The following is a 23,895-nucleotide window of genomic DNA, read 5'->3' on the forward strand; positions in this document are numbered from 1 at the left end:
TATTAATGAATAACGAGCTCTTGCTGTTTAGGGGATTCTTGTCAACATAGCATATATCAGAGACAGATGTTCCTTCTTCAGTCCCTTATCTGATTATTTTATTTGACAGTGCCTATCTCAGTCTCTATATCCTATGAATAATTCATTGCCCTGTGGTTAACTAGATGTTAAATCTCTCTACACTTAACTAGGCTAGTCATCAAAACTGTCGGTCCAACTTTGTAGGACCTTCTAGAACTTGTGCTCTACTAGCACAGCCTCTGAAAACACAGAGTTAGGCACAATGCCTGAGTGTGTGGTTCTCAGCACTATGCCATAATCCCACAAGCCCAATACAACATTTATCTAGCACGTTAAAGGTTTGCAAAGCACTTTACATTTATCATTTCATTTGATTCCCGCAGTAATCCTGTGAAGTAGATGATGATAGCCCCATTTTATAGATTAAGGAAACAGGTTTAAAAGTTGTAACTTGCCCACAAAGTTAATATCAGATTAAGGATTTAAATTTACTTATTCCTGACTCCCAAGTCTAGCACTGTATCCACAACCACCTAGCACCAGATTTATAATAATGCAAACTGAAGCAAGAAGAGATGAGAAACACGTCTATACAATGCGTTCTGAAATAAGAGCAGAGGATGACTCTAACTATGACTTCACACCACTGTCTCAACAGATGGGTTTTGAGCTTTGGCTGTGGTAGCTTTTATCCTCTCATCAGCGGCGTAGTCTAGACCCTACACACAACACACAGTCATTGAAAGGAGAGCATAAGATTTGTCTACCTCTGTGAGAAGATGGCTCAGCAGTTGTAGAGGAATGGGAAATCCAGCAGTGCTGAGGGAGATTTTCATTTTGAGGGAAGAGTGGAGAGTATAAACTCAACTGCAGATCTCTCTGGAATTTTTACAAGGGAAGGATCTAACAAAAACTAGTTCTGTTGGTTTATATAGGTGGCAATAGAATGGGGAAGTGCCAAACAGTGAAGAGATCTAATACAACATTAATTCAAATGGTAAGGCCAGAGAAAGAATGGGGATAAATTAGTGAAACTTAACAAGAGTGAAGGGGAAATGGGTAACTATGAAAGGATACAACTCAATGAATAATTTAGTTAACCCGAAAACCCCAGTAAAAAGGAAAGCAAGACAAATTGAGTGGGACTCCTCCCAGAAATAATGGAAGTACAGGAAGCTAGAATGGCCCTAAAGAGAAAAAATTTTAAATGAAATTAGGCTGTTCATTAGACCTCAGAAGAAAAATTGATAAGGCAAATAAGAATAGGTAATTTAGGACATAAGACAGAGAATCTCTCTGAAAATAAAAGTGACTGAAAAAGAATAGTAGACTTGAAACCTAAAAATACAAAATCGACAAGAAACTCAGAAGACAACAGCAACAGAACACATGCATTTTATATAAGCAAAAAAAAGCTGCCCTTTAAAGACAGGAGGTAAAGAAATCAAAGATTGAAGTCTTCAGAAAAGTCTATATACCATACCGGGGGAATAATGTAAAATAACTGCCTGGAAGCAGTAAAAATGGCAAGATGCTGATGAAAGTCACAGATGATCAATAGAGAGAAGCTTCAAGCTTAAATCATCAGGGAAAGTGATTAAACTTTTTTTTTTTCAATTTCAAACAAGTATTGTAGATAACTAAGAGACCTTTAGCTATCAAAGAAAATCAGCTCATATAGTCTGGGTATCATTTCTGATAAGCTATTGAAAAATGTGCCAAAAGCAGAGTTGAATGGGATGCACTCCAGAGTGACATACCCCGCAAAACTAAGCATAATCATCACTGAAACTTCAACACAAAAGAGGCATTTGAATCATTCCTCCAACAGAGAAGGTTTCTTTAACCTCTTGCTGGGTAAAAAGCAAAAACTTTACCTCTCATGAAGGAGCAAGGATCTGGGAGGAGTAAGCAGGATAAGAGATGGTGGTGCCAAGGTATATTCTTTCTTATAGGGATGGGAGGAGCATGAAGGGCTCATGACAGGTTTTATTCTAGGAATTGAGCTCTTTAGAGATCCCCTTTGCAGAGCAAAGGTCACTCAAGTTCTGATATTGCTAAGTGCCTTCTTGAGGCTAGTAGAAGCTTCTGGGTAGTTTGTGTACCTTGACATTAGGGGTCAAGGGAACTTCCTAATACCACTCTGAACCCATTCTATAACTCTCACCTAAACAGCATAACACTATAAGGTAGGTAGTATAAGCTACCTTGTCCACATCTTACAGGTGACAAAGCAAGAACACATTAATAAACCAGCACAGCTGTAATTTGAACCCAGTGATTCTCCCCATACTATTCTACCATTTATGATTAGCAGAGTAAGCTGGATTATATGAGTTTTTTCTCCAAATTTATTAATTTGTTTTCAGTTTTCAGCAATCACTTCCATAAATTGCAAATTTTCTCCCCCTCCCTTTCCAAGATGGCATGCAATTTTATGTGGGTTCTACGCATACATTCCTATTAAACGCATTTTCACATTAGTCATGTTGCATAGAAGAATTAAAATGAATGGGAGAAACCACGAGAAAAACAAAACATGACAAAGGAGAAAATAGTCACTTCATCCTGTGTACTTTTACTTTGCTTTTGCTTTCTTCACTCTGTGTCACTTCATATAAATATTCCCATGTTTCTTTGAAATTTTTATATTCATTCTTATGGTGCAATAATACTCCATGACATGCACATTCCACAGTCTGCTTAGCCACTCTCCAACTGTTAAATACGTATTTTATTTCTGATTTTTGTTACTACAAATAGTGTTGCTATGAATATTTTTCTTCACATGGCTCTTCACTTGCTGTCATTAACCTCATTGGGTATAAAACCAGAGTTGTATCTCTTAGTCAAAGACTCCATTTAATAAATTGATGGAATGTGGATTTAAAATGCTATTTTATGGATGCCCAACATCTGATAATATGACAACTAAATTCACATTTCTGTGGGAGACTTGTCAAGCTCTTGATATCTATAGACTACATAGTGATATATATATACATATATACATATATATATTTCTCTTCATTTTAGTAAAAATGGATAGCAAATGTAGTTAGGCATTCACCCCCAACTTCTGAGATGATGGAGCTCCTGCACTGAACAGTGTCAGGCAGGTCTATTTTTTGTCTTCCCCCTGGGACATGATATCAAAATTTATGTCCCAAATAGTTTATGAAAATTAACATGTTTATCTTGGTGCATATGTGTGTATGGTAAACTTTAGAATTTTTTTTTTCTTAATGAATAGGGGGTATGGTAAAGATTTACTGAGAGCCAAGAGGTACAGGGACTGAAAAAGGATGGCATCTCTTGACATAAAATTGATAGGGCTCCAGTTGGAGGAATGAACCACAGAAATCACGAACTCTTAGGGAAAGGAGGACAAAAAGTGTATCCATCACTGGAGGTCATTCTCTGCCTCAAGTCTCTTTTATGTAATTACTTTGGCCTATCACATTTGTCCTCTAGTAAAAATAAACACTTGCTCTTTCGGGTGAAAATTTCTGAGATCCTAAAGCAACAAAAGTACAAAACAGAATAGTGTAGGAAACTGAAATGGCATCAGGCAACGCTTAGCAATCGGTAAAAGTGCTTCAAGATCATAAGACTTCATACTGTTTATTAAAATTAGGCCCATTCATCTTCATTCTCCATGTGACCACATAACTTTACAAACTAGCTTTAGAAAGACTGTCATCCTCTGCCCTCAGATGCAACCATCCAAGTGGTGTGATGCTATAAACCATTTTATATCCCAAAGCCACACTGATAAGGACTGTATTCAGCTGAAAATAGAATTCAGGTCAGTAAACCATTTATTAAAAACTGAATGTCTAGATTACACATGAGCTAGGTCCATCTGACCTCATGTTTTATTGTTTTCAAAGCATTGGATTAACCTGAAATCTTCACTACCCAGTTTAAAACTGTCCAAAAGACGTATTTCATAGAAGTATCTTCAATACTTAAAGTAATCCACTGGAATTCGATTCACTTTTATCAAATTTTAGCATGGTGGTACAAGTAAATAAATGAATAACTATCTTAGCAACTGGGGGATCCAGATTTCCAATAGAAGAGTTGCCTGAACTGAGCTTTGAAGAAAGATAAGAATTTCGAGAGGTGGGAAGTTCATTTCATGCAAGAGAGACAGACTGTGAGGATGTGAAATTGGAAGATGGGACGACTGAGTTCCAGAAACAGCTAGGAATCCATTTGGCTGAAATGGAGACTTCCTAAAGGGAAGTAGCTAGCATGAAAAGGTAGGTAGGATTAAGATTATGAAAGGCTTCAAGGTTTACAATGAGAAACTTTACTTTGTCTTTAAAAACAGTGGAAAACCACTGAAGTTTTTGAGCATGAGGATGATACGCATCCTCTTCCCTGGGTTATTTTAGCTACTAGGATAGCGGAAAGACTCAAAGTAGGAAGGCCAGTTAGGAGGCTGATGCCAGTTTAGGAGAGAGATGAAGTGTCTGAATTAGGTACATGTGAGTGGAGAGAAGGGGATAGACGAGGGGTATTATAGAGGTTAAACTGGTAAGATTTGGCAGCTTCTTGGATACAGTGTCAGAGGGAAGCAACAATAATTCCGTCTACGGAAAGGTTTAGAAGAACAGATTTAAGGAGGCTATGCTCCCTAGTTTTTTTGATGTGCTAACCGGAAATCCAGGAGGAAAGGTTCATCAGGCGGATGATACAAAGTTGCAGTTCAGCCGATTGCGGTTGGTTTTAGAGAACTGCATTAAGATGACATTTAACCTAGTGCAGTGGCAGCAGATTAAATCAGTCCAACCAGCAAGCATCCACTATAGGAAAGGCCCTGGGTACACAAAGACAAAAGGAAAAATAGTCCGTCATTGGCCAGCCTCCCGGTCACGCAGATCCAAGAGCATTTGGGACAGAGCAGTGAGAGGCGGGCGGATGGAGTCGGGCACTTCCCAGGTGCCGTCAGAGGACGCGGCAGGGCCGCTTGCCTGTGCAGAGAGGGTAGAGGGAGGCGGTGGAGACAGCGAGCATTCCTCCGTGGGTTTACTAAGAAAACTCCGACGTGGAAGCGATTCCCGCGGTTTTTTTCCGCCCCCCCCCCCCCCCAATAAAAAAGCTAGGGTGGAGAGCACCCCGGCGTCCCCTTGGAGGCCCTCACAACCCCCCCGACCTCGCTGGGCGCTCTCTCTAGGTATCCATAATCCCCACCCCACCCCCCTGGGTAGCCAGGAGGGTGCTGAGGGCTGGCCCCACCGAGCCCAGTTCGGCGCCGGCCTCCGGGGCGCAGGGGGGCGCTGTGCTAGGCCACGGGCGCCACGGCCCGCTCCGGCTCCGAGGCAGCCGCGATGAGCTCGGACGCGGCGCTGCTTCTGGAGGCGGCCGACTTCGCTGCCAGGAAGCACCGCAAGCAGCGGCGGAAGGACCCCGAGGAGACCCCGTACATCAATCACCCCATCGGTGGGTCCACGGTCCGGGCGCCGCCGCCCCTTCGGGCCGCCCAGCCCCCGCCTGACCTCCGTGTGCTCTGCTCTGCCCCGCAGGTGTGGCCCGGATCCTAAGCCACGAAGCGGGAGTGACGGACATCACGGTGCTGCAGGTAAGGAGGGCCCGTCCCCTGCCCCCTCCGCACCCCCGCGGCCCCCCGGCCCCCCGGCCCCGAGGGCCCGCCCCGCAGCGCGCGTTGTGTGCCTTCCCAGGCCGCGCTGCTTCACGACACGGTGGAGGACACGAACACCACCCTGGAGGAGGTGGAGGAACGTTTTGGGGCGGAGGTGCGGCGCGTCGTGGAGGAGGTGACCGACGACAAGGAGCTGCCCAAGCTGGAGCGAAAGCGGCTGCAGGTGGAGAACGCCTCGCGCAGCAGCCGGGCTGCCAAGCTGGTGAAGCTGGCAGATAAGCTGGACAACCTTCGGGACCTCAACCGTCGCACCCCCAAAGGTACGTGTGTGTGGTGTGTGGGGGTGTGGTGTGTGGGGGTGTGGGGTGTCTCCTTCCTCCCCAGCAGCAGTGGGTTACAGAGGGAGCAAGAACCCCCTAATGCGGATATACAGGCTAATCACTGGCCAAAGAAAAAAATGATTTTTAAAATCTCTGGCATTTCCCTTACAGCTCTCATGTAACGGTGTACTTTATGTCCCTTTTGGCCTCTTATTTCTCTTGGACTTACATCCGAAAAAGTCTGGCCAAGGGGAAATGTTTCTTTTTCTTAAGATTCTCAGTATTTTTGGATGACCATCATATCCTTTCCCATTATTTCATGCCACAGCATTACACTGACTCTTCCAAGGACAGTGGAAGGCCTGGTGCAAAGTCACATGTTAATTGATTACTTATGGCCATGAAAGCAATGCTCTTTATCTCCCTACAGGATGGTCTGAGCAGAGGGTCCAGGAGTACTTTGAGTGGGCAGCACAAGTGGTTAAAGGGCTTCAGGGCACGAGCCCGCAAATGGAAGGGGCACTGCAGAAACTGTTCCAAGAACGAGGACTATCCCTGTGAGCAGCAGGGAGTCACTAGAAATGTGGTCAAGACTTCTGCCTGATCGTGGCCAAGAAGAGGATTCAGAAATTACACACAAGGAAAGACTCTGGTCTGGTCTTTTTCTTTCTGCTACCTGAGATAAACACTAATTTGTGAGTTAGAATGCCTTCTGTTCCTATTGTAACCCTGTGATACAGTGATCTTGGAGACTGCTTCTCTGGGTCTGAGCTTCTAAGTTGGGTTCACTGATCGTACTGAAGACAGAAAAACACTGACTTTTTTGGTTTGTAAATCCAATAAAAATAAAAAGGCCTGCAGAAATACTTAAAATTGTTCCCCACAGACCTTCCTCTTCATTGACAGGGAATACCAGAGGAAGGGAACCCTGGGCTTGTAGTCGGAACCTTAGCTCTGGTGCTTACCATCTATGAGCTACTGAATCTTTCTGTCCCAGTTTCTTCATCTGCAAAATGAGCTGATTGGACAAAATTAACCCTACCCCCCCCTTTCCAGGCTCCAAGATCTTCTGATGTCAGTCTTAAGTGGAATAGTCATAGGGATAGCAGTTAGAGGGTATTAAATTAATTTTTAATCTGGGCTATGCAAGACCTTTTTCTTTGGGCTCTGTGGAAAGTTTTAATTGTCAGCAACCCAACAGGTTTCTGGCCCTGCTGACAAACTGAAGCTGTTTACCCAAACCCATTCATGCGCCTTCACCCGGCCAGGGAAGGAAGCCCCAAACATCTGTTTATTTATTGAACCAGCCCACCATCAGCACCCACCATGTGCCGTGATGGGAGGAGAATGGGACGAATAAGTCTGCCCTCCGAAAGTCAATGAGCTGGCTAACACGGGAAAAATACCGAGCACTGCGTGAACTGCCTGGTTACAGCTATGAGGAGGAGGGCTCTTAGGCCAGTGCCTTCCTCCCAAGCCCTCTCCCGGCACTCACAGTTTTCGGAGGTCCTGCTGATGCTCCAGCATCAAAAGAAAAGGCCGAGCGCCCAGGCTGCCCCCTGGGAGCAGGGTGCGGGCGAGGGGCAGCGGGCGGGGGGCAGCGGGCTCGCTTAGGGCAGGCCTCAGGGGCCTCCTAGGGCACGTGGCCGGCGCAAGTCCATCGCAGGGCTCCCGCGGGACAAGCTGGCCTGTAGAGTCCCCAAGCTAGGGGCCGGGCCCCTGCGTGCAAGTCCCAGTCCCTTCTGACCTCGGGCCCCGTGGGTTCGGCGCCTGTCTGACGTCACCACCCTCTCACTTGCCCTTCCGTACTCAAAGCGGTTGCTAGGTGACGGGAACTTCCGGTGTTTCCCGGAAGTGGACCTGCTGGTCTTATTCCGTCTGTGCGATGGATTCTGAGGACAGTGGTTTTCCCTGCGACGAATAATCGGCCCACTTCGAAGAGTGAGTGGGCAGAGACTTTGGAGACCGTGCCGGTATAGACGGAGGACGCCGGTCTGTCCGGGGTGGGGCCTTTTCGGCGCCGGGCGTGGCGGGAGGAGGCCGGTGGGGCTCTGGGGCGGCGCCCCGCTCTCCTTCCCGGGGCCTCGGCTGGAGCCCGACCCGCCGCTTTGTTGTCCTCGGCACCCCACCATGGCTTTTCCGCATCGGCCGGATGCCCCAGAGCTGCCCGACTTCTCCATGCTCAAGAGACTGGCCCGGGACCAGCTCATCTACCTGCTGGAGCAGGTCCGTGCGCCGCAGCAGCCGCCGTGACAGGGCCTCGGGTCCGGGCAGAGGGCAGTAGGCAGCCCCGGGGGGCGGAGGAGGGGCACGACACAACACGTGTTTACGGAGTGCCCACAGCTAGGAAAGGCGGGCAGGACGAAGCTTCTGGGGGGCAGAGCGGCGGTGGTGATGAGAGGTGTAACCAAAGAACTGCCGTGTAAGGACAGCTGTCACTGCCCTTGGGGGAGCTGGGGAGGGCCGGGGGAGCCGAGCTTTCCTTAGGGTATCTTGGTGTGGAAGTGGAGATTCCCACGCTTGTCACCTAAGGAGTCCGTCCTGGGAGAGTGCGAGCAGATGGTCTCGGAGAGGAGACAGGACTGAAGAGACGGTTGTGCCCATGCCCGGGCTTCTGTGGCTCCGGGACGGACTCCCCTCCCCAAGTTGGCCTGGTAGCCGCTCCCTAAGGTGACCTCGTCTCCTGCCTCGCCTCAAGTGCCATGTCCTAAGGGAAATCTTTTCTGACGCTCCTCCTTTATATTATATTTATTTACTCTTTCACACGTTCTCCCAGCAGAGTGTAAACTCCTTGCCAACTGAAGTTTTGTTTTTGTCATATTTTCAAGCCTTGTATTAAATAGGTGCTTAGGTTCATGAAATTTAAAAAGAAGCTCACCGATTCCTTGAGAGTCTCATCCTATTTGTATCCCCTTCAGCTTCCTGGGAAGAAGGACTTATTTATTGAGGCCGATCTGATGAGTCCGTTGGATCGAATTGCCAACGTGTCTATTCTCAAGGTAGGAATTCTCTCTGGGATTCACACCTATGACCCTTTTCTCTTTCTCTTCTTTTACTTGGTATATTCACACCACAGTACATCACCCATCTGATTTTACTATATTAGCTAATGAATGTTTAGTACAGAGTATAGAAGGTAACAGCAAAACTTTTTGATACCAGTACCCAAGAGGGCGTTATATTGTTATGATATGTTATATGATATATGATATGTTATATATCATATACTTTTCAGAGTGTTTTCATACATGTTCTTTTCATTTGATCCTTTCTCTAGCAACATGAAGTGGACAAACTGTACAAGGTGGAGAACAAGCCTGTCTTTAGTACCAGTGAACAGTAAGTTTCACTGTCCAGTGAGCCTCAATTTTAGTTGGCCCTTTTAACTGCAGGTAATCCTTGGAAATGCCGATTGATTTAGAAATCAGCATCAGGCCCAAGAGTAGTATCTTGTCTGTAGCTGTAACCATCGCGTCTTTGATGCTATGCTGTTTTGGTTCTTTATCTGTCTATTCTTCACTATTTCATGCCTCAGTTATTACTGTAGCCTTCGAATTTGCTTGTTCTGATTACCCTGATTATATTTTTTAAAATACAGCTTTCATCATGTCATTTATCATCTCAAACCTGTTTAATAGCTCCTTGTTACTTACTGATTAAAATTCAGAATCTCAATCTAGCATTCAAACTCTGCTTAATCTGGTCTTTGTCTACCTTTCCAATCCTTTCTTCTACTGTTCTCCTCTACATCCTCCATTCCAGTCAGAGTTTTCACTATTCACCAAAAATACCATGTTGTTCCTGCCTCAGCCTTTGCTTACCCACTTCAGTTGCCTAAAATGTCATTTTTATTCCTCTCTGCACCTGCAGATCCACTCTTTGAGTCCTAGCTCAAGCTCCTAGTAGTCTCTTATTTCTATGTGTACTTGCTTATGCCTCTCACTTGGCATTCAGTTATGAGCTGCCTCATGACTTTTCTTGAATTATTGTCTCATTTTATTATTAAACTTTACGTTTATATTTTGTCTCCCTCAACACACTTTAGACTCTTAAGGTCAGGAACTTCTTTGTCTTATCCAGAGTACTTAGTATGGTACAGAGAACATACTAGGTGGCTGGTAAATATCTTTTTTAGTGAAACAGTGGCTTCTGCTGGACAATAGATTATGAGGTGCCAGGGCAATTGGAAAAGTGCTTATATCATGATAATAGATGCTCTTAGGATAGAGCAAACAGCTGAAGTGTAAAGAAGTTCCATTCTTTTTTTAGTTTTATTACATATTTCCTGATTTTGTCACAGACATTCTTTCTCTCATATCTTTGTTTCTCCTTAGGTTGTGCTTCCTTGTCCGACCTCGAATCAGGAACATGCGATATATTGCAAGTGAGTGTAAAGTGATGGCTAAGATCATAACGTACCTGAGAGTGAGCAAGATTGGTTGACCTTGGTCCTAATGGACCTTTGTTAGGAAGAGATGTGGTTTAGTTGGCAACAGCTAAAAGACAGCTGATTTCCCTGCCTCTGCCAGGTCCATTCTACCTGCCATCACCATTTTTCCTATAGAAGACATACTAAATAGATTGCTGATTAAGAATATGGCCTCCTTCTCTCTGCAGACATTGTCAATACTGACAAAATGGCTGGTCGAACTCGAAGGTACAAAGTGATCTTTAGCCCACAGAAGGTGAGTACAGATTCAATATAGAGACCAAGGGTAGAAGGAGATAGGATTGGAGGCTAGAAAGGGATAGGGGAACAGCAGCTATTTCTCTACATAGGTAAATTATCTTCTCATCTGAGAACTATAGCTAGACAGCTCCTGACATACTAACTTAATACCAGCATCCTATTTTTGGAGAATCTTTGTAGGCTTGGTGATGGAAAACTCCCTTTCAGTGTAGAACCACAGAATGTCAACAGGACCTTAGAGAGTATCCAGGCTATCTGCTTCAGTTTACAGATAAGGAAACTGAGGTACAGAACTGAAGATGCTGCCCTTTTTCTGTGCTTACAACCTTCTACTTCCATTACAATTCTAGGCAACTTCAGCATTCACGCTGATCGCTGATTTGGAAACCTCAGCTTTTTACTATACTTGATTCTGATGACTTCTCTCACTCTATACCCACTGTAGAGACCTACCATCAACTTTGTTTTAGGGAATGAATACATAAGGCCTTCCCATTGCAAATTGTAGACTTACAAAGCAATGCCAAGCAGTGCATCTATGTCTTCAAAAGGGGAAAAGTTAAAATTAGAAGGAACCTGGATCATAGTCTCCATGATATCAATTTATGAATCACTATAGTTTATTTATAAGATTGCTAATGTTATGGAGGAAAATGGTAGTGATTCTAAGTTACTCTTTGTTTTGATATGTTAAGGAAGTTACAGAAAAAAAGGGTGTCTGTGCTGAGTCAATGGGAATTTAAAATGTTTATTAGAAGGGTAGTTTGATGCATTGGAAGGATGAGGACTTGGAATCAGAGAACCTAAGTTTAATTCCCAGCTCTTCCACTTACAGACTGTATCTGTCACTTGGTTGCCTGATCTCCCTCATACCAGATCCCTTACCTCTGAAATGGGAATAATAATGATAATTACTTTACCAATTTCACAGGGTTATTGGAAGAATCAGAGGAGCTATGTTATATAAAGTGATTGTAACTATAAAGCACTATTTAAATATCAGCTCCTATCATTTTTTATTATATGGAGGTGAAATGAGATTAAGATGAAATGAAGGAGAATGCTAGGCCATCAAGAGAAGGGTAGAGTAAAACTTGAGGAATTGTTCTAATGACATAACATTAATAAATAACATGTATGGTCAGTATGATTTCAGTGGACAAGGAAGCGTCTTGCTGTAACAAACTATTCTGGGAATGAGAAAACTTGGGTTTTTAGCCTTCAATCAGCAGCTGAGTAGCTTTGTGACCTTCAAAAAATCACCTCACTAGGCCTCAGTTTCTCCATCTCTTAAGTGAAGAGGCTGGAACAGATGACTTCTAAAACCTCTTCTAGTTCTAACATGTTTACTTGTTCATTTGTTCTAAGTTCTTGGGGTAGTATGTGATAATTTGCTTTATCAGAATTCAGCATAATAATTGACAGTGTATAAGCATTGCTTTATAAAGTTTGCAGTGCCCTTTGCATGTGCAGCGTTTCCCTTGATTCTTATTACAACACCAGGAGCAGATAGTACAGGCATCCCTGTTATTCTCATTTTACAGATGAGAACACTGAGATACTAACTAACCCTCCCATAGTCATCCAGCTGGTCAGTGCCAGAAGTGGAATTCCGACTCAGATCTTCCTTGACTCTAAATCTACTGTTCATTCCACCATAAACCATGCTTCCTCTAAGTTTCTGGAGAAAAATGAAAATAGAAGACAGTTAACCCAGTTTTTCTTTCTTTTTCAGTTCTATGCATGTGAGATGGTACTTGAGGAAGAGGGAATTTATGGAGGTGAGAAATAATAAAAGTGACTGGGGAAGGAACCGAAAATGTGGGGGGAAAAAACTGTTGGGCAAGCATGTCAATCATGAATCACAGAGAAGCAGACTAGGGACCAAAGGGATAGCATTGTGTAGTAGAGAAGCATGGGGTAGTGGAAAGAACACTGAATTTTCATTCAGATGATATGGGTTCAAATCATGGCTTATCTGCTTACTATTTTGGGTCCTTAGATAGACAAGTAGCTTAATTTCTTTGAGTTTCAGTTCCTTCATATTTAAAGTAAGGGGGTTGGACTAGATCAGCTGTTCTCCAAGTGTGGGCCATGGACCCCAGAGAGCCCCTAAGGCCCTTTCAGTGAGGTCAAAAATATTTTCATAATGGTAAAATTATTTGCCTTTTACAATAGAACTTTCTTTTTCAACTACATATCTGTGTGAGGCCAGATTTTCTCCCTAGAAAATCAGAACCAGATACAACAGATCAGAACCAGAACAACATATCACAACAAATTGAATGCAGAAGCAGATATGAGAATCCAGCTGTCTTCTCTTAAACCAGATAGTAAAGAAATTTGCAAAAAGATGTAAAAGAATGCCATGCTCACTAATTATTTTTTGGTTTGGAAAAATTTTATTTATGCCCATGTATGGATTTATTATTGTTCTTTTTAAAGTAAATTAATGTTTTAAAAATTAAGTTTTAATTTCTAATATGATAAATTTTGATAGATATAATAACCCTTATAAACAAAAGCTCTTTGAGATCCTTAATAACTTTTAACAGTGTAAAGGGGTCCTCAAAGTAAAAACTTTGAGAACTACTAGACTAGATGATTTCCAGTACCTTCTAGCTCCAAATCCTTTCAGTGGTAGGAAAAGAGACTGCATGTTTTGGACTAGTCTTATTGTGGATTTTGACTGTGATTAGAGAAGACAGCATGATATAGCAGAGAAAGCACTGGATTCAGACTTGGGTTCAGTTCCCATGTCCGACACTCCCTAGTTATGTGACTTTGGGAAAGCCATCTCTGTGTCTCAGTTCCTTCATCGATTAAATGAGAACGATAGCTCATTACTGCTTACTGCTCACTATTATTCTGACAAAAATGCTTTGCGAACTTTAAGCACTCTGCATAGTGAGCTATTATGGATGGCTGGAAGACAGTAGTTGTTAGCATTGTCACCCCCTGTAGCTGGCAGTTGTTGTCCATACCCACAGATGTGAGCTGTGATGAGTGGGCCTTCTCCTTGCTGCCTCTTGATGTGGATCTCCTCAGCATGGAACTTCCTGAATTCTTCAGAGACTACTTCCTGGTGAATGCAGGTTCTGGGGTATAGGGTATAAGGCCTAGGGCAATGGAGCTAAGACTTGATGTTTTTGTCTAATTTTTGCCTGCAATCTATGACTGAAGAATATCACCACAGATAGGATATTTAAAAGAGCTTACCTAGGGACCAGTCAGATATGTCTTTTTCAAGATTTTTTGAGGCTTTGCTTTGTTGCATAGGGACATACCAAAGCTAACAGCCTTTTGGGTGATAGTGTTGTATTACAGAACCAGGTATTGAGCCCAAGAAATCATCACTCCATTTACCCTTGTGATTCATGTGTCCCTTGTAGGAGGGAAACCAGCGTTGGATTAATACTGTGGCCCAGGCTCTGCACCTTCTCAGCAATCTCTATGGACCTTTTGCAAACTGCTATGGAATTGGACGATGCGCCAAGGTAAGAGCCCTCAAAGCCCTTCTTTCCTTGTTCTTCTTTTACTCTATCTTCCTTGGTTCTGTGTCCACTGAGGCTCAGTTAGGGTGTCTCTTGTGTGGGGGTGCTTCTTAGCACTTCCTCAGAGATGAGGACTGATTTATATGCTGAGCCAGAGGTTGGCAGCTGGAGACACCACCTGGGATACATTTCTATCTGATTTATCTTTATTATGTCCCTGTCCATCTATAAGAATATGGAGTGTGGTGTAGAAGGAAATGGAATGAATGAATGTTATAAGCTCTTACCCCCAGAACTTCAGGATCCCCACAAGGGGCTGAGCAAGGGTCTTTTGGATCCTGGTGCTAGTCACTGCTTTACATTGGCCTGTAGTAGAGTTGATAGCATGAACATAAGACTTAATTAAGACATCTTGGGCTTTGAATAGATGGTGTATGAGATGTGGAGGGAGCTGGAGGAGGAAGAAGAGGGTGAGATAAAAGGCCGAAAACCAGAAATTGGGCACATTTTTCTTCTGGATAGAGGTAGGTAGTCTGTTTACAAACCTCTCCTTTGAACCTTGGAAGGTGTGACAATGTGGAAGAAGAGATAGCAAAATCAGAATTAACTATGTGAATCTCAGAATTGGGTAGGCATATTGAGTACTTGGTCAAGGAGAGAAAATTGGTGTTGATTTGGTGTTGAAACAATGACTTTGGGAAGAAGTCAGTGTGGAAGAGGGCTTTCTGAGAAACCTCTCTTCTCCGTGGGCTTTGCTTTCAGATGTGGATTTTGTGACTGCACTCTGCTCCCAAGTGGTATATGAGGGGCTAGTGGATGATACCTTCCGCATCAAGTGTGGTAAGTGCTGCTTCCTAATGAGGATGGAGAAGGCAGTCTACCAGGAACTTCTACAGGGATAGGTTTCTGGTGTACCTCAGGAGCCTTAGGCAGCTGCTGGTTTTCAGAACAGTACTAAGTAACATCTCTGGCATTCCCTGTTCAATGAGAAATTAGAGCAGAAAGGTGATTTTTAAAATAGTATTTTATTTTTCCCCTATTTACGTGTAATAATAAATGTTAACTTTTTCAAAATAACTTTGAGTTCCAAATACTCTCTCTTCCTCCCTCCCCTCGATATTATAAACAATCATGTATAGGTTATATGTTTGCAATCATGTAAAACATTTTCGTATAAGTCATTTTGGGGTACAAACTTGAACCCCTTCTCCCTCCTCTCCCCCCACAAAAAAAGAAAGAGTGAAAAATAGTATGCTTCAGTTTGCATTCAGACTCCATCAGTTCTTTCTCTGGAGGGGGAAAGCATTTTTCATTATGAGTCCGTTGGATCACTGTATTACTGAGAATAGTAAATCGTTCAGAGTTGATCAGTATGCAATATTGCTGTTACTGTGTACTGTGTTCTACTGGTTCTGCTCACTTCATTTTACATTAGTTCTTGTAAGTCTTTTCAGATTTTTCTGAGGTCATCCCACTTGTCATTTCTTATACCATAGCAATATTCCATTAAAGTGATATACCACAACTTGTTTAGCCATTTCCCAACTGATAGGCATCTCTTTAATTTCTAATTCTTAGTCTTCTAATTCTTAGTCACCACAGAAAGAGCTGCTGTAAGAACCAGGAGAACCTTGTACACAGTAACAGCCACAGTGTGCGAGGACTGCTTTTGATAGATTTAGTCCTTCACAGCAGTGCAACCCTGAAACACAGTGAAACACTCGCAAAGGTCTCATGATGCAAAATGCCATCCACATCCAGAGAAATAACTATGGAGTCAGAACGCAGACTATTTTCTCTTTTGTTATGTTTGGTTTTGTTTAATTTTACTCATGCTTTCTCCCATTCATTTTAATGACAACATGACTAATGTGTTTAATAAGAATGCATGTGTAGAGCCCATGTAAGATTGCATGTCATCCTGGGGAGGGAGAGGGAGAAAATTTAAAACTTATGGAAGTAATTGTTGAAAATTGAAAACAAATACATTTGGAGGGGGAAAAAAAGAGCTGCTATAAATACCTTTGTGTAAGTAGGCCCTTTGAGAAAGGTGATTTTTAAAGTCAGTGGAGGTGCTGGTGGCTTGCCTTTTACTTCCATAGGGAGTGTTGATTTTGGTCCAGATGTCACATCCTCCGACAAGAGCCTCAAAGTGCTACTTAATGCCCAGGATAAGGTTAGGATGTGGTTCTTGGGAAATTGGGACTCTGCCTGAATTCAAGAGCTCTGGGATAATGGGCTATATCTGTATTCAAACAGGCATAACACCATGTCTGACATACAGAAGATATTAAAAAAATATCTATTGATTGACAGATACCACATGAGCTCACTGCATTTTTCCATTGGATGAGATAAGCACGGATATACCTAGGGGTGGGGCATTATGCTCTTGATAAAATTGGGTAGGAGAATAAGAGTACAAGATGTAGTTCTGTGGTCCTGACCTAGTTCTGGCTTCTCCACAGGTGTTTAACGAAATTCGTAATGAGCATTTCTCCAATGTCTTTGGCTTCCTGAGCCAGAAGGCCCGAAACCTGCAGGCACAGTATGATGTAAGGTCCCTGGTCCAAAAATCTCTAATCCCTCCCTAAAGTCACCCCCTAAAGCTACTTCACTTACTTTCCATTAGTGATATTACTACACAACTCCTCCATCTTCACTGCAAGCATTATGATGTAATGGAAGGAATACTAAGCTAGAAGTTGAAAGACCTAAACTGTAATCTTAGTGTTGCTACTGAGACAGTAGGTGATCATTCTCTGCGCTAAGTTCCCTCATTTGTTATGATTCTAAAGTAGAGGAAATGAAAGGAAGTGTAGGAGTTACCCTATTTACAGCAGAGTGGGAAGATTGTCACTAACTTGAGCCTCTCCCCAGCGCCGGCGTAGCATGGACATCAAACAGATGAAGAATTTTGTCTCTCAGGAGCTCAAGGGACTGAAGCAAGAGCACCGACTGCTGAGTTTGCGTAGGTCTCAGATAAGAAGATGAATACCAAGGAACTGTAAGGGGAAGGGGATTGAGGGATTTATTTAGGCTAAAGGGAAAAGTGGTTCCAAGTGTTGTCTCAGAGAATTGTACCCTTCTGAGTATAAAAAAAGTTTATTCTGATTTTAGGAACGATCTAAATTCTAGTTTGTCCTGTTTATAGATATTGGGGCCTGTGAGTCTATCATGAAAAAGAAAACCAAGCAAGATTTTCAGGAGTTGATCAAGACAGAACATGGTGACTAATATTCTTGCCAGTCTACTTTTTCCTTTTCTGTTCTCATAACATCTCTTTCCCATAACCTACTACCCTCTCTGGAGTCTCTGGTTTTTTGTTACCCCTCTTTCTAACTGATTCTGGGGACTGGCCCCTGCTGCAAGCCTGTGGACTCTTTTGTCCAAGCTGGCTCTTCTTAGCTTTGGGCAATCAAGGAGGGAACCCTACAAACGTAGCAGATCCAATTTCCCTGAATCCAGAGTAATACTTTCCAGTTTCTCCTAGCACTGCTAGAAGGGTTCAACATCCGTGAGAGCACGAGCTATATTGAGGAGCACATTGACCGACAGGTGAGTCCAGGAGGCGAGGCAGCAAGAGGTTGTCTTTTAGAAGTGCGGTCTGCCAGAGGCAGAAAGGAATGGAGAAAGTAAGTGAAGGGGTTTAAGTCCTCATTGTGGGCTTGTTTTGTCTTGTAGGTATCACCTATTGAGAGCCTCCGTCTCATGTGTCTCCTGTCCGTCACTGAGAATGGTGAGTAATCCCAAGAGGCAGAAACGGCAGTCCGGTAGAAGAGGAGGATTTTGAAAGATAAATATAAATACTGTAGCACGCAAGATGCAAAACGTCAGCCCGTAGAACCACAGCTCGCTGATACGAGATCTCTGGCTCCGAGACGTCCCTCAGGGCAGTAGTGCCGATCTCACTGTGTGTAGCTCTTAGCAGTGCCTTCCCATGAATTCCCCGTAAAAGAGCCATCTGGAGAACTCTCTTTAGGTCTTTTGCCATCAGCTGGGTACCAGAATAGCACTCAGGCTTTGAATCTGTTATCCCTTCTTCTCCAGACATGACTGGTCCTCCTTTCTTCCCCTTTCAAAGCTAGATTTATGGAGGAGGCACAGAAAAATGGAACATTGTTCTCTAACTGCAGTCACACTTTCCTTGGTAACGCAGAGTCCTGGCAGTGAATGGAGCTGTTAGGGTCATTGGGTCAGCTCCTTTGTCCCAGAGAGTACTGCATCTTAACCACTGAAAGATAATAATGGTAAAACTGCAGACCAAAACTAACATTTCATAAGGATTTTGATGAGGGGAGATTCCACAACCTAATTCTAAAAGCCAGTAAATTCCTAATTATGTTTATTCTAAGTCACTTTTCCTGAGCTGGAATCTGATTTTCTCTTATCTTCATAGAGACTAAAAACAACCGATCACTGTTCTTCTTAAGAAGGCACTTTAATTATCCAATTCAACAAATAATAATTTGCTCATTGCCTTCTATGGGCTGGGTATTTATGATCCTCATAGTCTCTTACATTTATAGAGTCCTTGACCATTTTTGTGTAGTTTATCATTAATCATTAGTTAGAAATGGCTGCCAGGAGGCCATTTGTCTGAAGCAGGACTATACACAAATCAGATCAGACAGATAGTTGTTAATCATGTTCTTACAGATTTCAAAGAGGGAGATTCTTCAGCTTCCATTCTGGGCCTCTTCCCTCTCCTTTCCCACTCCCCCATTCCTACCCTGATAATTATAAGACTTTTGGTTTAGAGCTAGAACAGATCTGAGTGGCTGTCTGGAGAAACTCAGATGGAGCAGATTAGGTGCAGAGAGCTTACGTGATTTGCCCAGGGTCCGTTTCATGACTGGGGACTCTCTGAGGCAAGATTCAAACACAAGTCTTTCTGATTCCAAGTCTAGCATTCTATCCACTCTGCCATCTGCTATCACTGGTTTTACTATTCCTTATTCGGCTCCATTATGTTTTAGTATTCTGCATGTTGGCTGCTTTCGTTGGTGCTTCATGCTTCAAGAGAAGGGATTAGTTAAGCAATCCTAGATTTGAAAATTAATTAATAATTTCCGAATACAATATAGTGTTAATGGTGATATAGTGAATGTGTTTTGGGTTTTTTTGGCTTATAATCAATTAGTAGGCTTTCTATGTATTGCAGGACACTTCAGTTGAAACCAGTTTAATTAACTTACACTATCTTCTTCGTCCCCAGGTTTGGTGCCCAAAGACTATCGCTCTCTGAAAACCCAGTATCTTCAGGTGAAGACTAGAATAGAACTTTGAAAGATGGGGGGAGGGAGGTGTTGGTAGGAATTTTTGAGGAGAGTTAGTTGAAGGGACCCTTTTTTGTTCCCGTCTATGGTCTTGCTCTCTGTAGATATGATAATATTCCTGGTCCAGTCCTCACTGTCTAACATACCTGAATTGAGTCTGTAGCACTGACTGGCCTTTTAAGTGACTCAAGACTCATTAGGCATTTCTGTTCATACCATTTAACTGTCATGATTTGTGCTCAGCACTGAAAGAACCTACTCTCTGACCCATCACAGATCTCTAGCACTTCCTGGATTTAGTAAGGTGGTAATTTCCTTCAAGTACTACTTTACTCATAAACTTCTGTGGTATTTCTGGTTTTTGGCCAATCTTCACTTTTCCTCCTTTTTCACCATTCGTAGTTTTTATGCCATGCACTTGACACCTGATTACATTCAATTTCTTCCTATCTTGTATCCTTTTTTGTTTACATGAGTGAAAAATCACATCTCTGGAAAGCTCCTTGAGGGCAGGTACTATGTCATATTTCCTCCATAGTGCCTGAGATGTACCTGAACACAAAAAATAAAGCGAAAGAAGTTATTCTATGTACCTAGAAATAAATGCTTTTAGTAAATACAGGTTGGATTGCATTTCTTTCAGAGCTATGGGCCTGAGCACCTGCTGACCTTTTCCAATCTTCGTCGGACAGGGCTGCTAACAGAGCAGGTTCCGGGAGATACTCTTACTGCAGTAGAGAATAAAGTGAGCAAATTGGTGACTGATAAAGCTGCAGGTGAGCACAAGAGTTGTGATCACAGTTGTCTGATAGTTTGGTTTCTTCATTTTTTAGCATACCAGAGTAGACTGGCCAGTCTGAATGTTGTTAGAATGAACTGAGGAAGAAAAAGGTGATAGTATTAGGTTCATGGCCACTTATAAAGTGACCATCCACTTAATCAGTCCCAAGATTCTGCTACTACCCTGGACTTGGTGATCATACCCATCTCTCATTAAAATTGCTTTGTGGGAAGCAGCTACTACATATGAAGAGAGTTGGGAAAAGGGGTAGAAAGGATGTCTGGTACCCAGGAAGGTGATAGTCCCCTTGTCCTCTGCTCTGGTGGGATCATTTTGAGTATTACGTGTAGTTCTAAGTACTACATTTTAGGAGAACGTTGATAAGTTGGAGAATGTCCAGAAAGAGCCTCCAGGGGAATTAGCTGAATAAACTTTGGATGGTTAGCCTGGAGAAGGGGCATGATGATAACTGTTTGTAAAAGGGTGATTAGATTTGTTCTTCTTGGTCCCAGAGGGCAAAAATAGAAGCATAGTGAGTAGTGACAAAGGCAAATTTAGGTTTGATTTAAGAAAACTTCTCCTAAAAATGAAAACTCTCCACAAATAGAATGGGCCACTGTGGGAGGGAGTGGGTCCCCCCTCACTGGAGGCCTTCCAACAGAGGCCACGTGTGCTAGAGGTGTTTTACCTGTTCAGGTAAGGGTTGGATTTGGAGGTTCTTCTTTATTCTGAGACTAATGTTTTTGTCATTTTTTTCCTTGTGAGCTGCAAAGGCTTCTTCAGAAGTGACCAATTCTGCTTTCTGGGGAGATTCAGTTGCTTCAGCCCCTGAGTTTAACATAACATTCTTGTGGTTTGAATTATCCTTGCTCCTAACCGGGGAACACTTGATGGCACCTACCTCATATTTCTTCTCCAGGAAAACTCACTGATGCTTTCAGTTCTTTGGCTAAGAGAAGCAATTTTCGTGGCATCAGCAAAAAGTTGGGCTTGGTATGTCAATCAGGAATGGATCCTTGGGTGGCAGGGAGGACCAAGCCTGTAAAGCAGTATTGCTAACACATCTACATTCTAGTAAAATCTAAATTATTATAAACCACTCGACCCTCTGCAGTTTAGCACCAAAGAGAGGTGGGGTGGGGAGCAGGGCAGAAAATGGAACAAGGAACAGGTTTTATTATTTAGGGAGAGAGACCAGGAAAAGAGACCAGGAAAGGATGGGAAGAGTTGTTGGGAGGGGAGGGATTCTTTGTAGGTTTCATGAAGTAAGATTCTTTGGTCACAGAAAAGCTTTGTGGACTGATCTAAATTGCCTTAGAATGGCAATTAGGGAACACTGCTCTAGAGCATTTTGCGTTTAATAAGATATTTTTCAGTCTTTTTCATTACCTTATCTCCCTGTGTGATAGTTTCATTTTAGCTTCACTTTAGGGATAAAAGAATAAGGTGCACAAGAAAATAAAAATGATCCATTCGAGATTATTGAGCAAGAGAGAGAAGGAATCAGAAAAAAAAAAAAGTTATAATGCCTGAGCCTCCAGTCTGTTATTTAGTCACTGAGCCATATAATGTACACTTGATTTTTTTCTCTTCTGCTGGATAAGTGTTTATATGTTTTAAAGAGTAGTGGCAACCAACTGGTATTCCATAGCACCCCTGGGTAATATAGATGCATATTCCACTTTCCCAGGGAGGTTGAACTGGGCCAAGGAATCTCTTTAAGTATTACTTGCACTGGTCCCCTTCCAGCAAGCCCAGAGGTAACTACTCATAAAGGCAGTATGATATGATAAAAAGAGATCTCACTCTGGAGTCAAAGGTCTGGATTCATATCTCACCTCTGACACTTTGTGCCGATGCGCCTGGGCCTTAGTTTGCTCATCTATAAAATGAGGGAGTTGGACTTGGTTGCCTTTGAGTCCCCTTCTGGCTTTAGATCTGTCATCTCAAGCAACTATTCCATACAAACATGTAGTTGCGATGAGTATTTATGCTAGTGAGGAGGGAAAATAATAGATTTAGGGTGTTGTCTGTAAGAAAAGTTAACAGCTGATCAATAGAAAGTCTTTGCTAGGTTCCCAGTAATGGGCTCCAGTGTAGTTTTTAGGTAGCCCTGGCTTAGGGACTTAGTGAATGCTATGCACTAGTTTTTACACCATGACTTGCCCTGGAATATGACTTTTCTTAAGAATATTGCTTAGTTTCTATCTTTGGTTAGTGATATAGTTCTCATAGAATTTCGGAAAAACTAGCCATCTTTTCCTGGGGCTCCCAAACTGGCATGGGGAGGGTGTGGACTGAGTTGCCACTTGCTTGATGTGCCACTACGTGCCCAGTATAGATTCCACGTGGTGACAGCGAGTACGACTTGAAAGTGCCACGGGATATGGCATATGTCTTCAGCGGTGCCTACATACCCCTCAGCTGCCGCATCATTGAGCAGGTGAGACCAGGTCCTCTTTTCACTCTCCAGTATTTTACCTTTATGCCATTTCTCATCCATTTTGCTGTTTGACTCCTTCCCAGCTCCCTACCTGTCATTTGGTTACCAGCAGACACAAAAGTCTTGAAGGTAAGCTTTCCTGATCTTACTAACTGAAATTCAACCTCAAACCTCACTAGGTATTAGAGCGAAGGAACTGGCTGGGCCTTGAGGAGGTTGTTCGGTTACTCAACGGTAATGAATTTGCATACACAGGTGAGGAGAATTTAGAAGTAGAAGGCAGACTGAATAGAGATGAGAGCATGCAGAGTACTGGGACATAAGAAAAAAATTGAAACTGAACTGCTTTGTCTCCTTATAGACATGATCCCTGAAGAAAATGCCCCTAGTGATTCCCTGCGTCTTGTCCTTGTGGTTTTTCTGGGTGGATGCACCTTCTCTGAGATCTCAGCCCTCCGGTTCTTGGGCAGAGAGAGAGGTAAGAAACTTCTTGAAATAAAAACAAATTTGATTGGTAGTTGACAGAAATCAGTCCCTTTAAAAAAAAATCTCCACCACTAACCTCTGGATATAATATTATTTGGAGACAGGGAGTTATAAACAAAATAACTGTGAGGAAGAACAAGGTCATTGTCTTTAGTCAGGTACAGCAGGGAGACCTGTTTCAGTGGGAGTGAGGAGTAATTAAGGACAGGTCACTGTACCCCCTTTATCTCTGCCTGGGGATGGTATTCGCTATTATGTCAAAAAAAATAAATTGCCGCATGTGTGATGGACATCTTTGGAGTTGGATGGTATCTGTGCCAGCCTTCCAGCAGCCCCTCCTGGGCCCAAGAGCATGCTTTACCCTGATTTTGTCTCCTCAGGTTATAGATTCATTTTCTTGACGACAGCTGTGACAAATAGTGCTCGGCTTATGGAGGCCATGAGTGAGGTGAAAACATGAAGCCTCCTCTCTGGAGGCTGATGCTTGAGATATGGCCATGGGAATGTCCAGCAAGTAGTGCCCCAGGGACAAGGGAAGCTTGAAAGCTTTGAGAGGGTGAAGATGAGCGAGCCCAACCAAGAGAATCCCGTTTCTTGGGCTCACTGGGGGTCTTCTCAGAAGCCTAGGATCTAGACTCATCAGAGCTCTGAGTTCTTCCTAGAATGTGTTCTCCTTTATGTGGGACATGCCAATGTGCTCAGGATCTGTGGGGGAAAGTTGTCCTTTGACAAATTATTGTCCTTGCAAATAAATGTTGTGGTTTCTGTCA

General features: G+C 43.0%; 2 protein-coding genes across 6 annotated transcripts in view; both read left to right on the plus strand.

Annotated features, from left to right (window-relative positions):
* Positions 1-6,825, plus strand: part of LOC140510130 (guanosine-3',5'-bis(diphosphate) 3'-pyrophosphohydrolase MESH1-like) — a 28,487-nt gene extending 21,662 nt beyond the window's left edge. Inside the window, exons 18-21 of one of the 2 annotated variants that reach the window (XM_072618518.1) lie at positions 5,556-5,611; positions 5,712-5,965; positions 6,023-6,048; positions 6,369-6,825. In XM_072618518.1, coding sequence (XP_072474619.1) covers positions 5,556-5,611; positions 5,712-5,965; positions 6,023-6,048; positions 6,369-6,556 — 524 coding nt within the window. In that variant the 3' untranslated portion in view covers positions 6,557-6,825. Of the gene's footprint in view, positions 1-4,992; positions 5,473-5,555; positions 5,612-5,711; positions 5,966-6,022; positions 6,049-6,368 lie in introns of those variants that run through there. The other variant, XM_072618499.1, reaches the window with a different exon arrangement.
* Positions 6,826-7,085: 260 nt separating this feature from the next.
* VPS33B (VPS33B late endosome and lysosome associated) lies at positions 7,086-23,895 on the plus strand. Of its 4 annotated transcripts, none has more exons than XR_011969124.1 (23): positions 7,086-8,178; positions 8,871-8,951; positions 9,230-9,291; positions 10,287-10,336; positions 10,570-10,637; positions 12,378-12,423; positions 13,633-13,727; positions 14,035-14,139; positions 14,564-14,660; positions 14,899-14,976; positions 16,239-16,312; positions 16,605-16,691; positions 17,017-17,107; positions 17,291-17,365; positions 17,630-17,694; positions 17,821-17,875; positions 19,355-19,401; positions 20,059-20,191; positions 20,962-21,189; positions 22,533-22,639; positions 22,819-22,894; positions 23,001-23,117; positions 23,506-23,895. XR_011969124.1 is itself a non-coding variant. In XM_072618553.1 (23 exons), exons 1-23 carry the CDS (start codon positions 8,083-8,085, stop codon positions 23,583-23,585), a joined length of 1,854 nt encoding a protein of 617 aa, XP_072474654.1. In that variant the 5' UTR covers positions 7,768-8,082; the 3' UTR covers positions 23,586-23,895. The 4 variants fall into 4 exon arrangements, 1 of the variants encoding a protein (XP_072474654.1); XR_011969123.1 differs by having other exon boundaries at positions 22,538-22,639; XR_011969132.1 differs by having other exon boundaries at positions 21,116-21,189.

The sequence above is a fragment of the Notamacropus eugenii genome, chromosome 1 (genome assembly GCF_028372415.1).
Source record: "Notamacropus eugenii isolate mMacEug1 chromosome 1, mMacEug1.pri_v2, whole genome shotgun sequence".
Taxonomy (NCBI): domain Eukaryota; kingdom Metazoa; phylum Chordata; class Mammalia; order Diprotodontia; family Macropodidae; genus Notamacropus; species Notamacropus eugenii.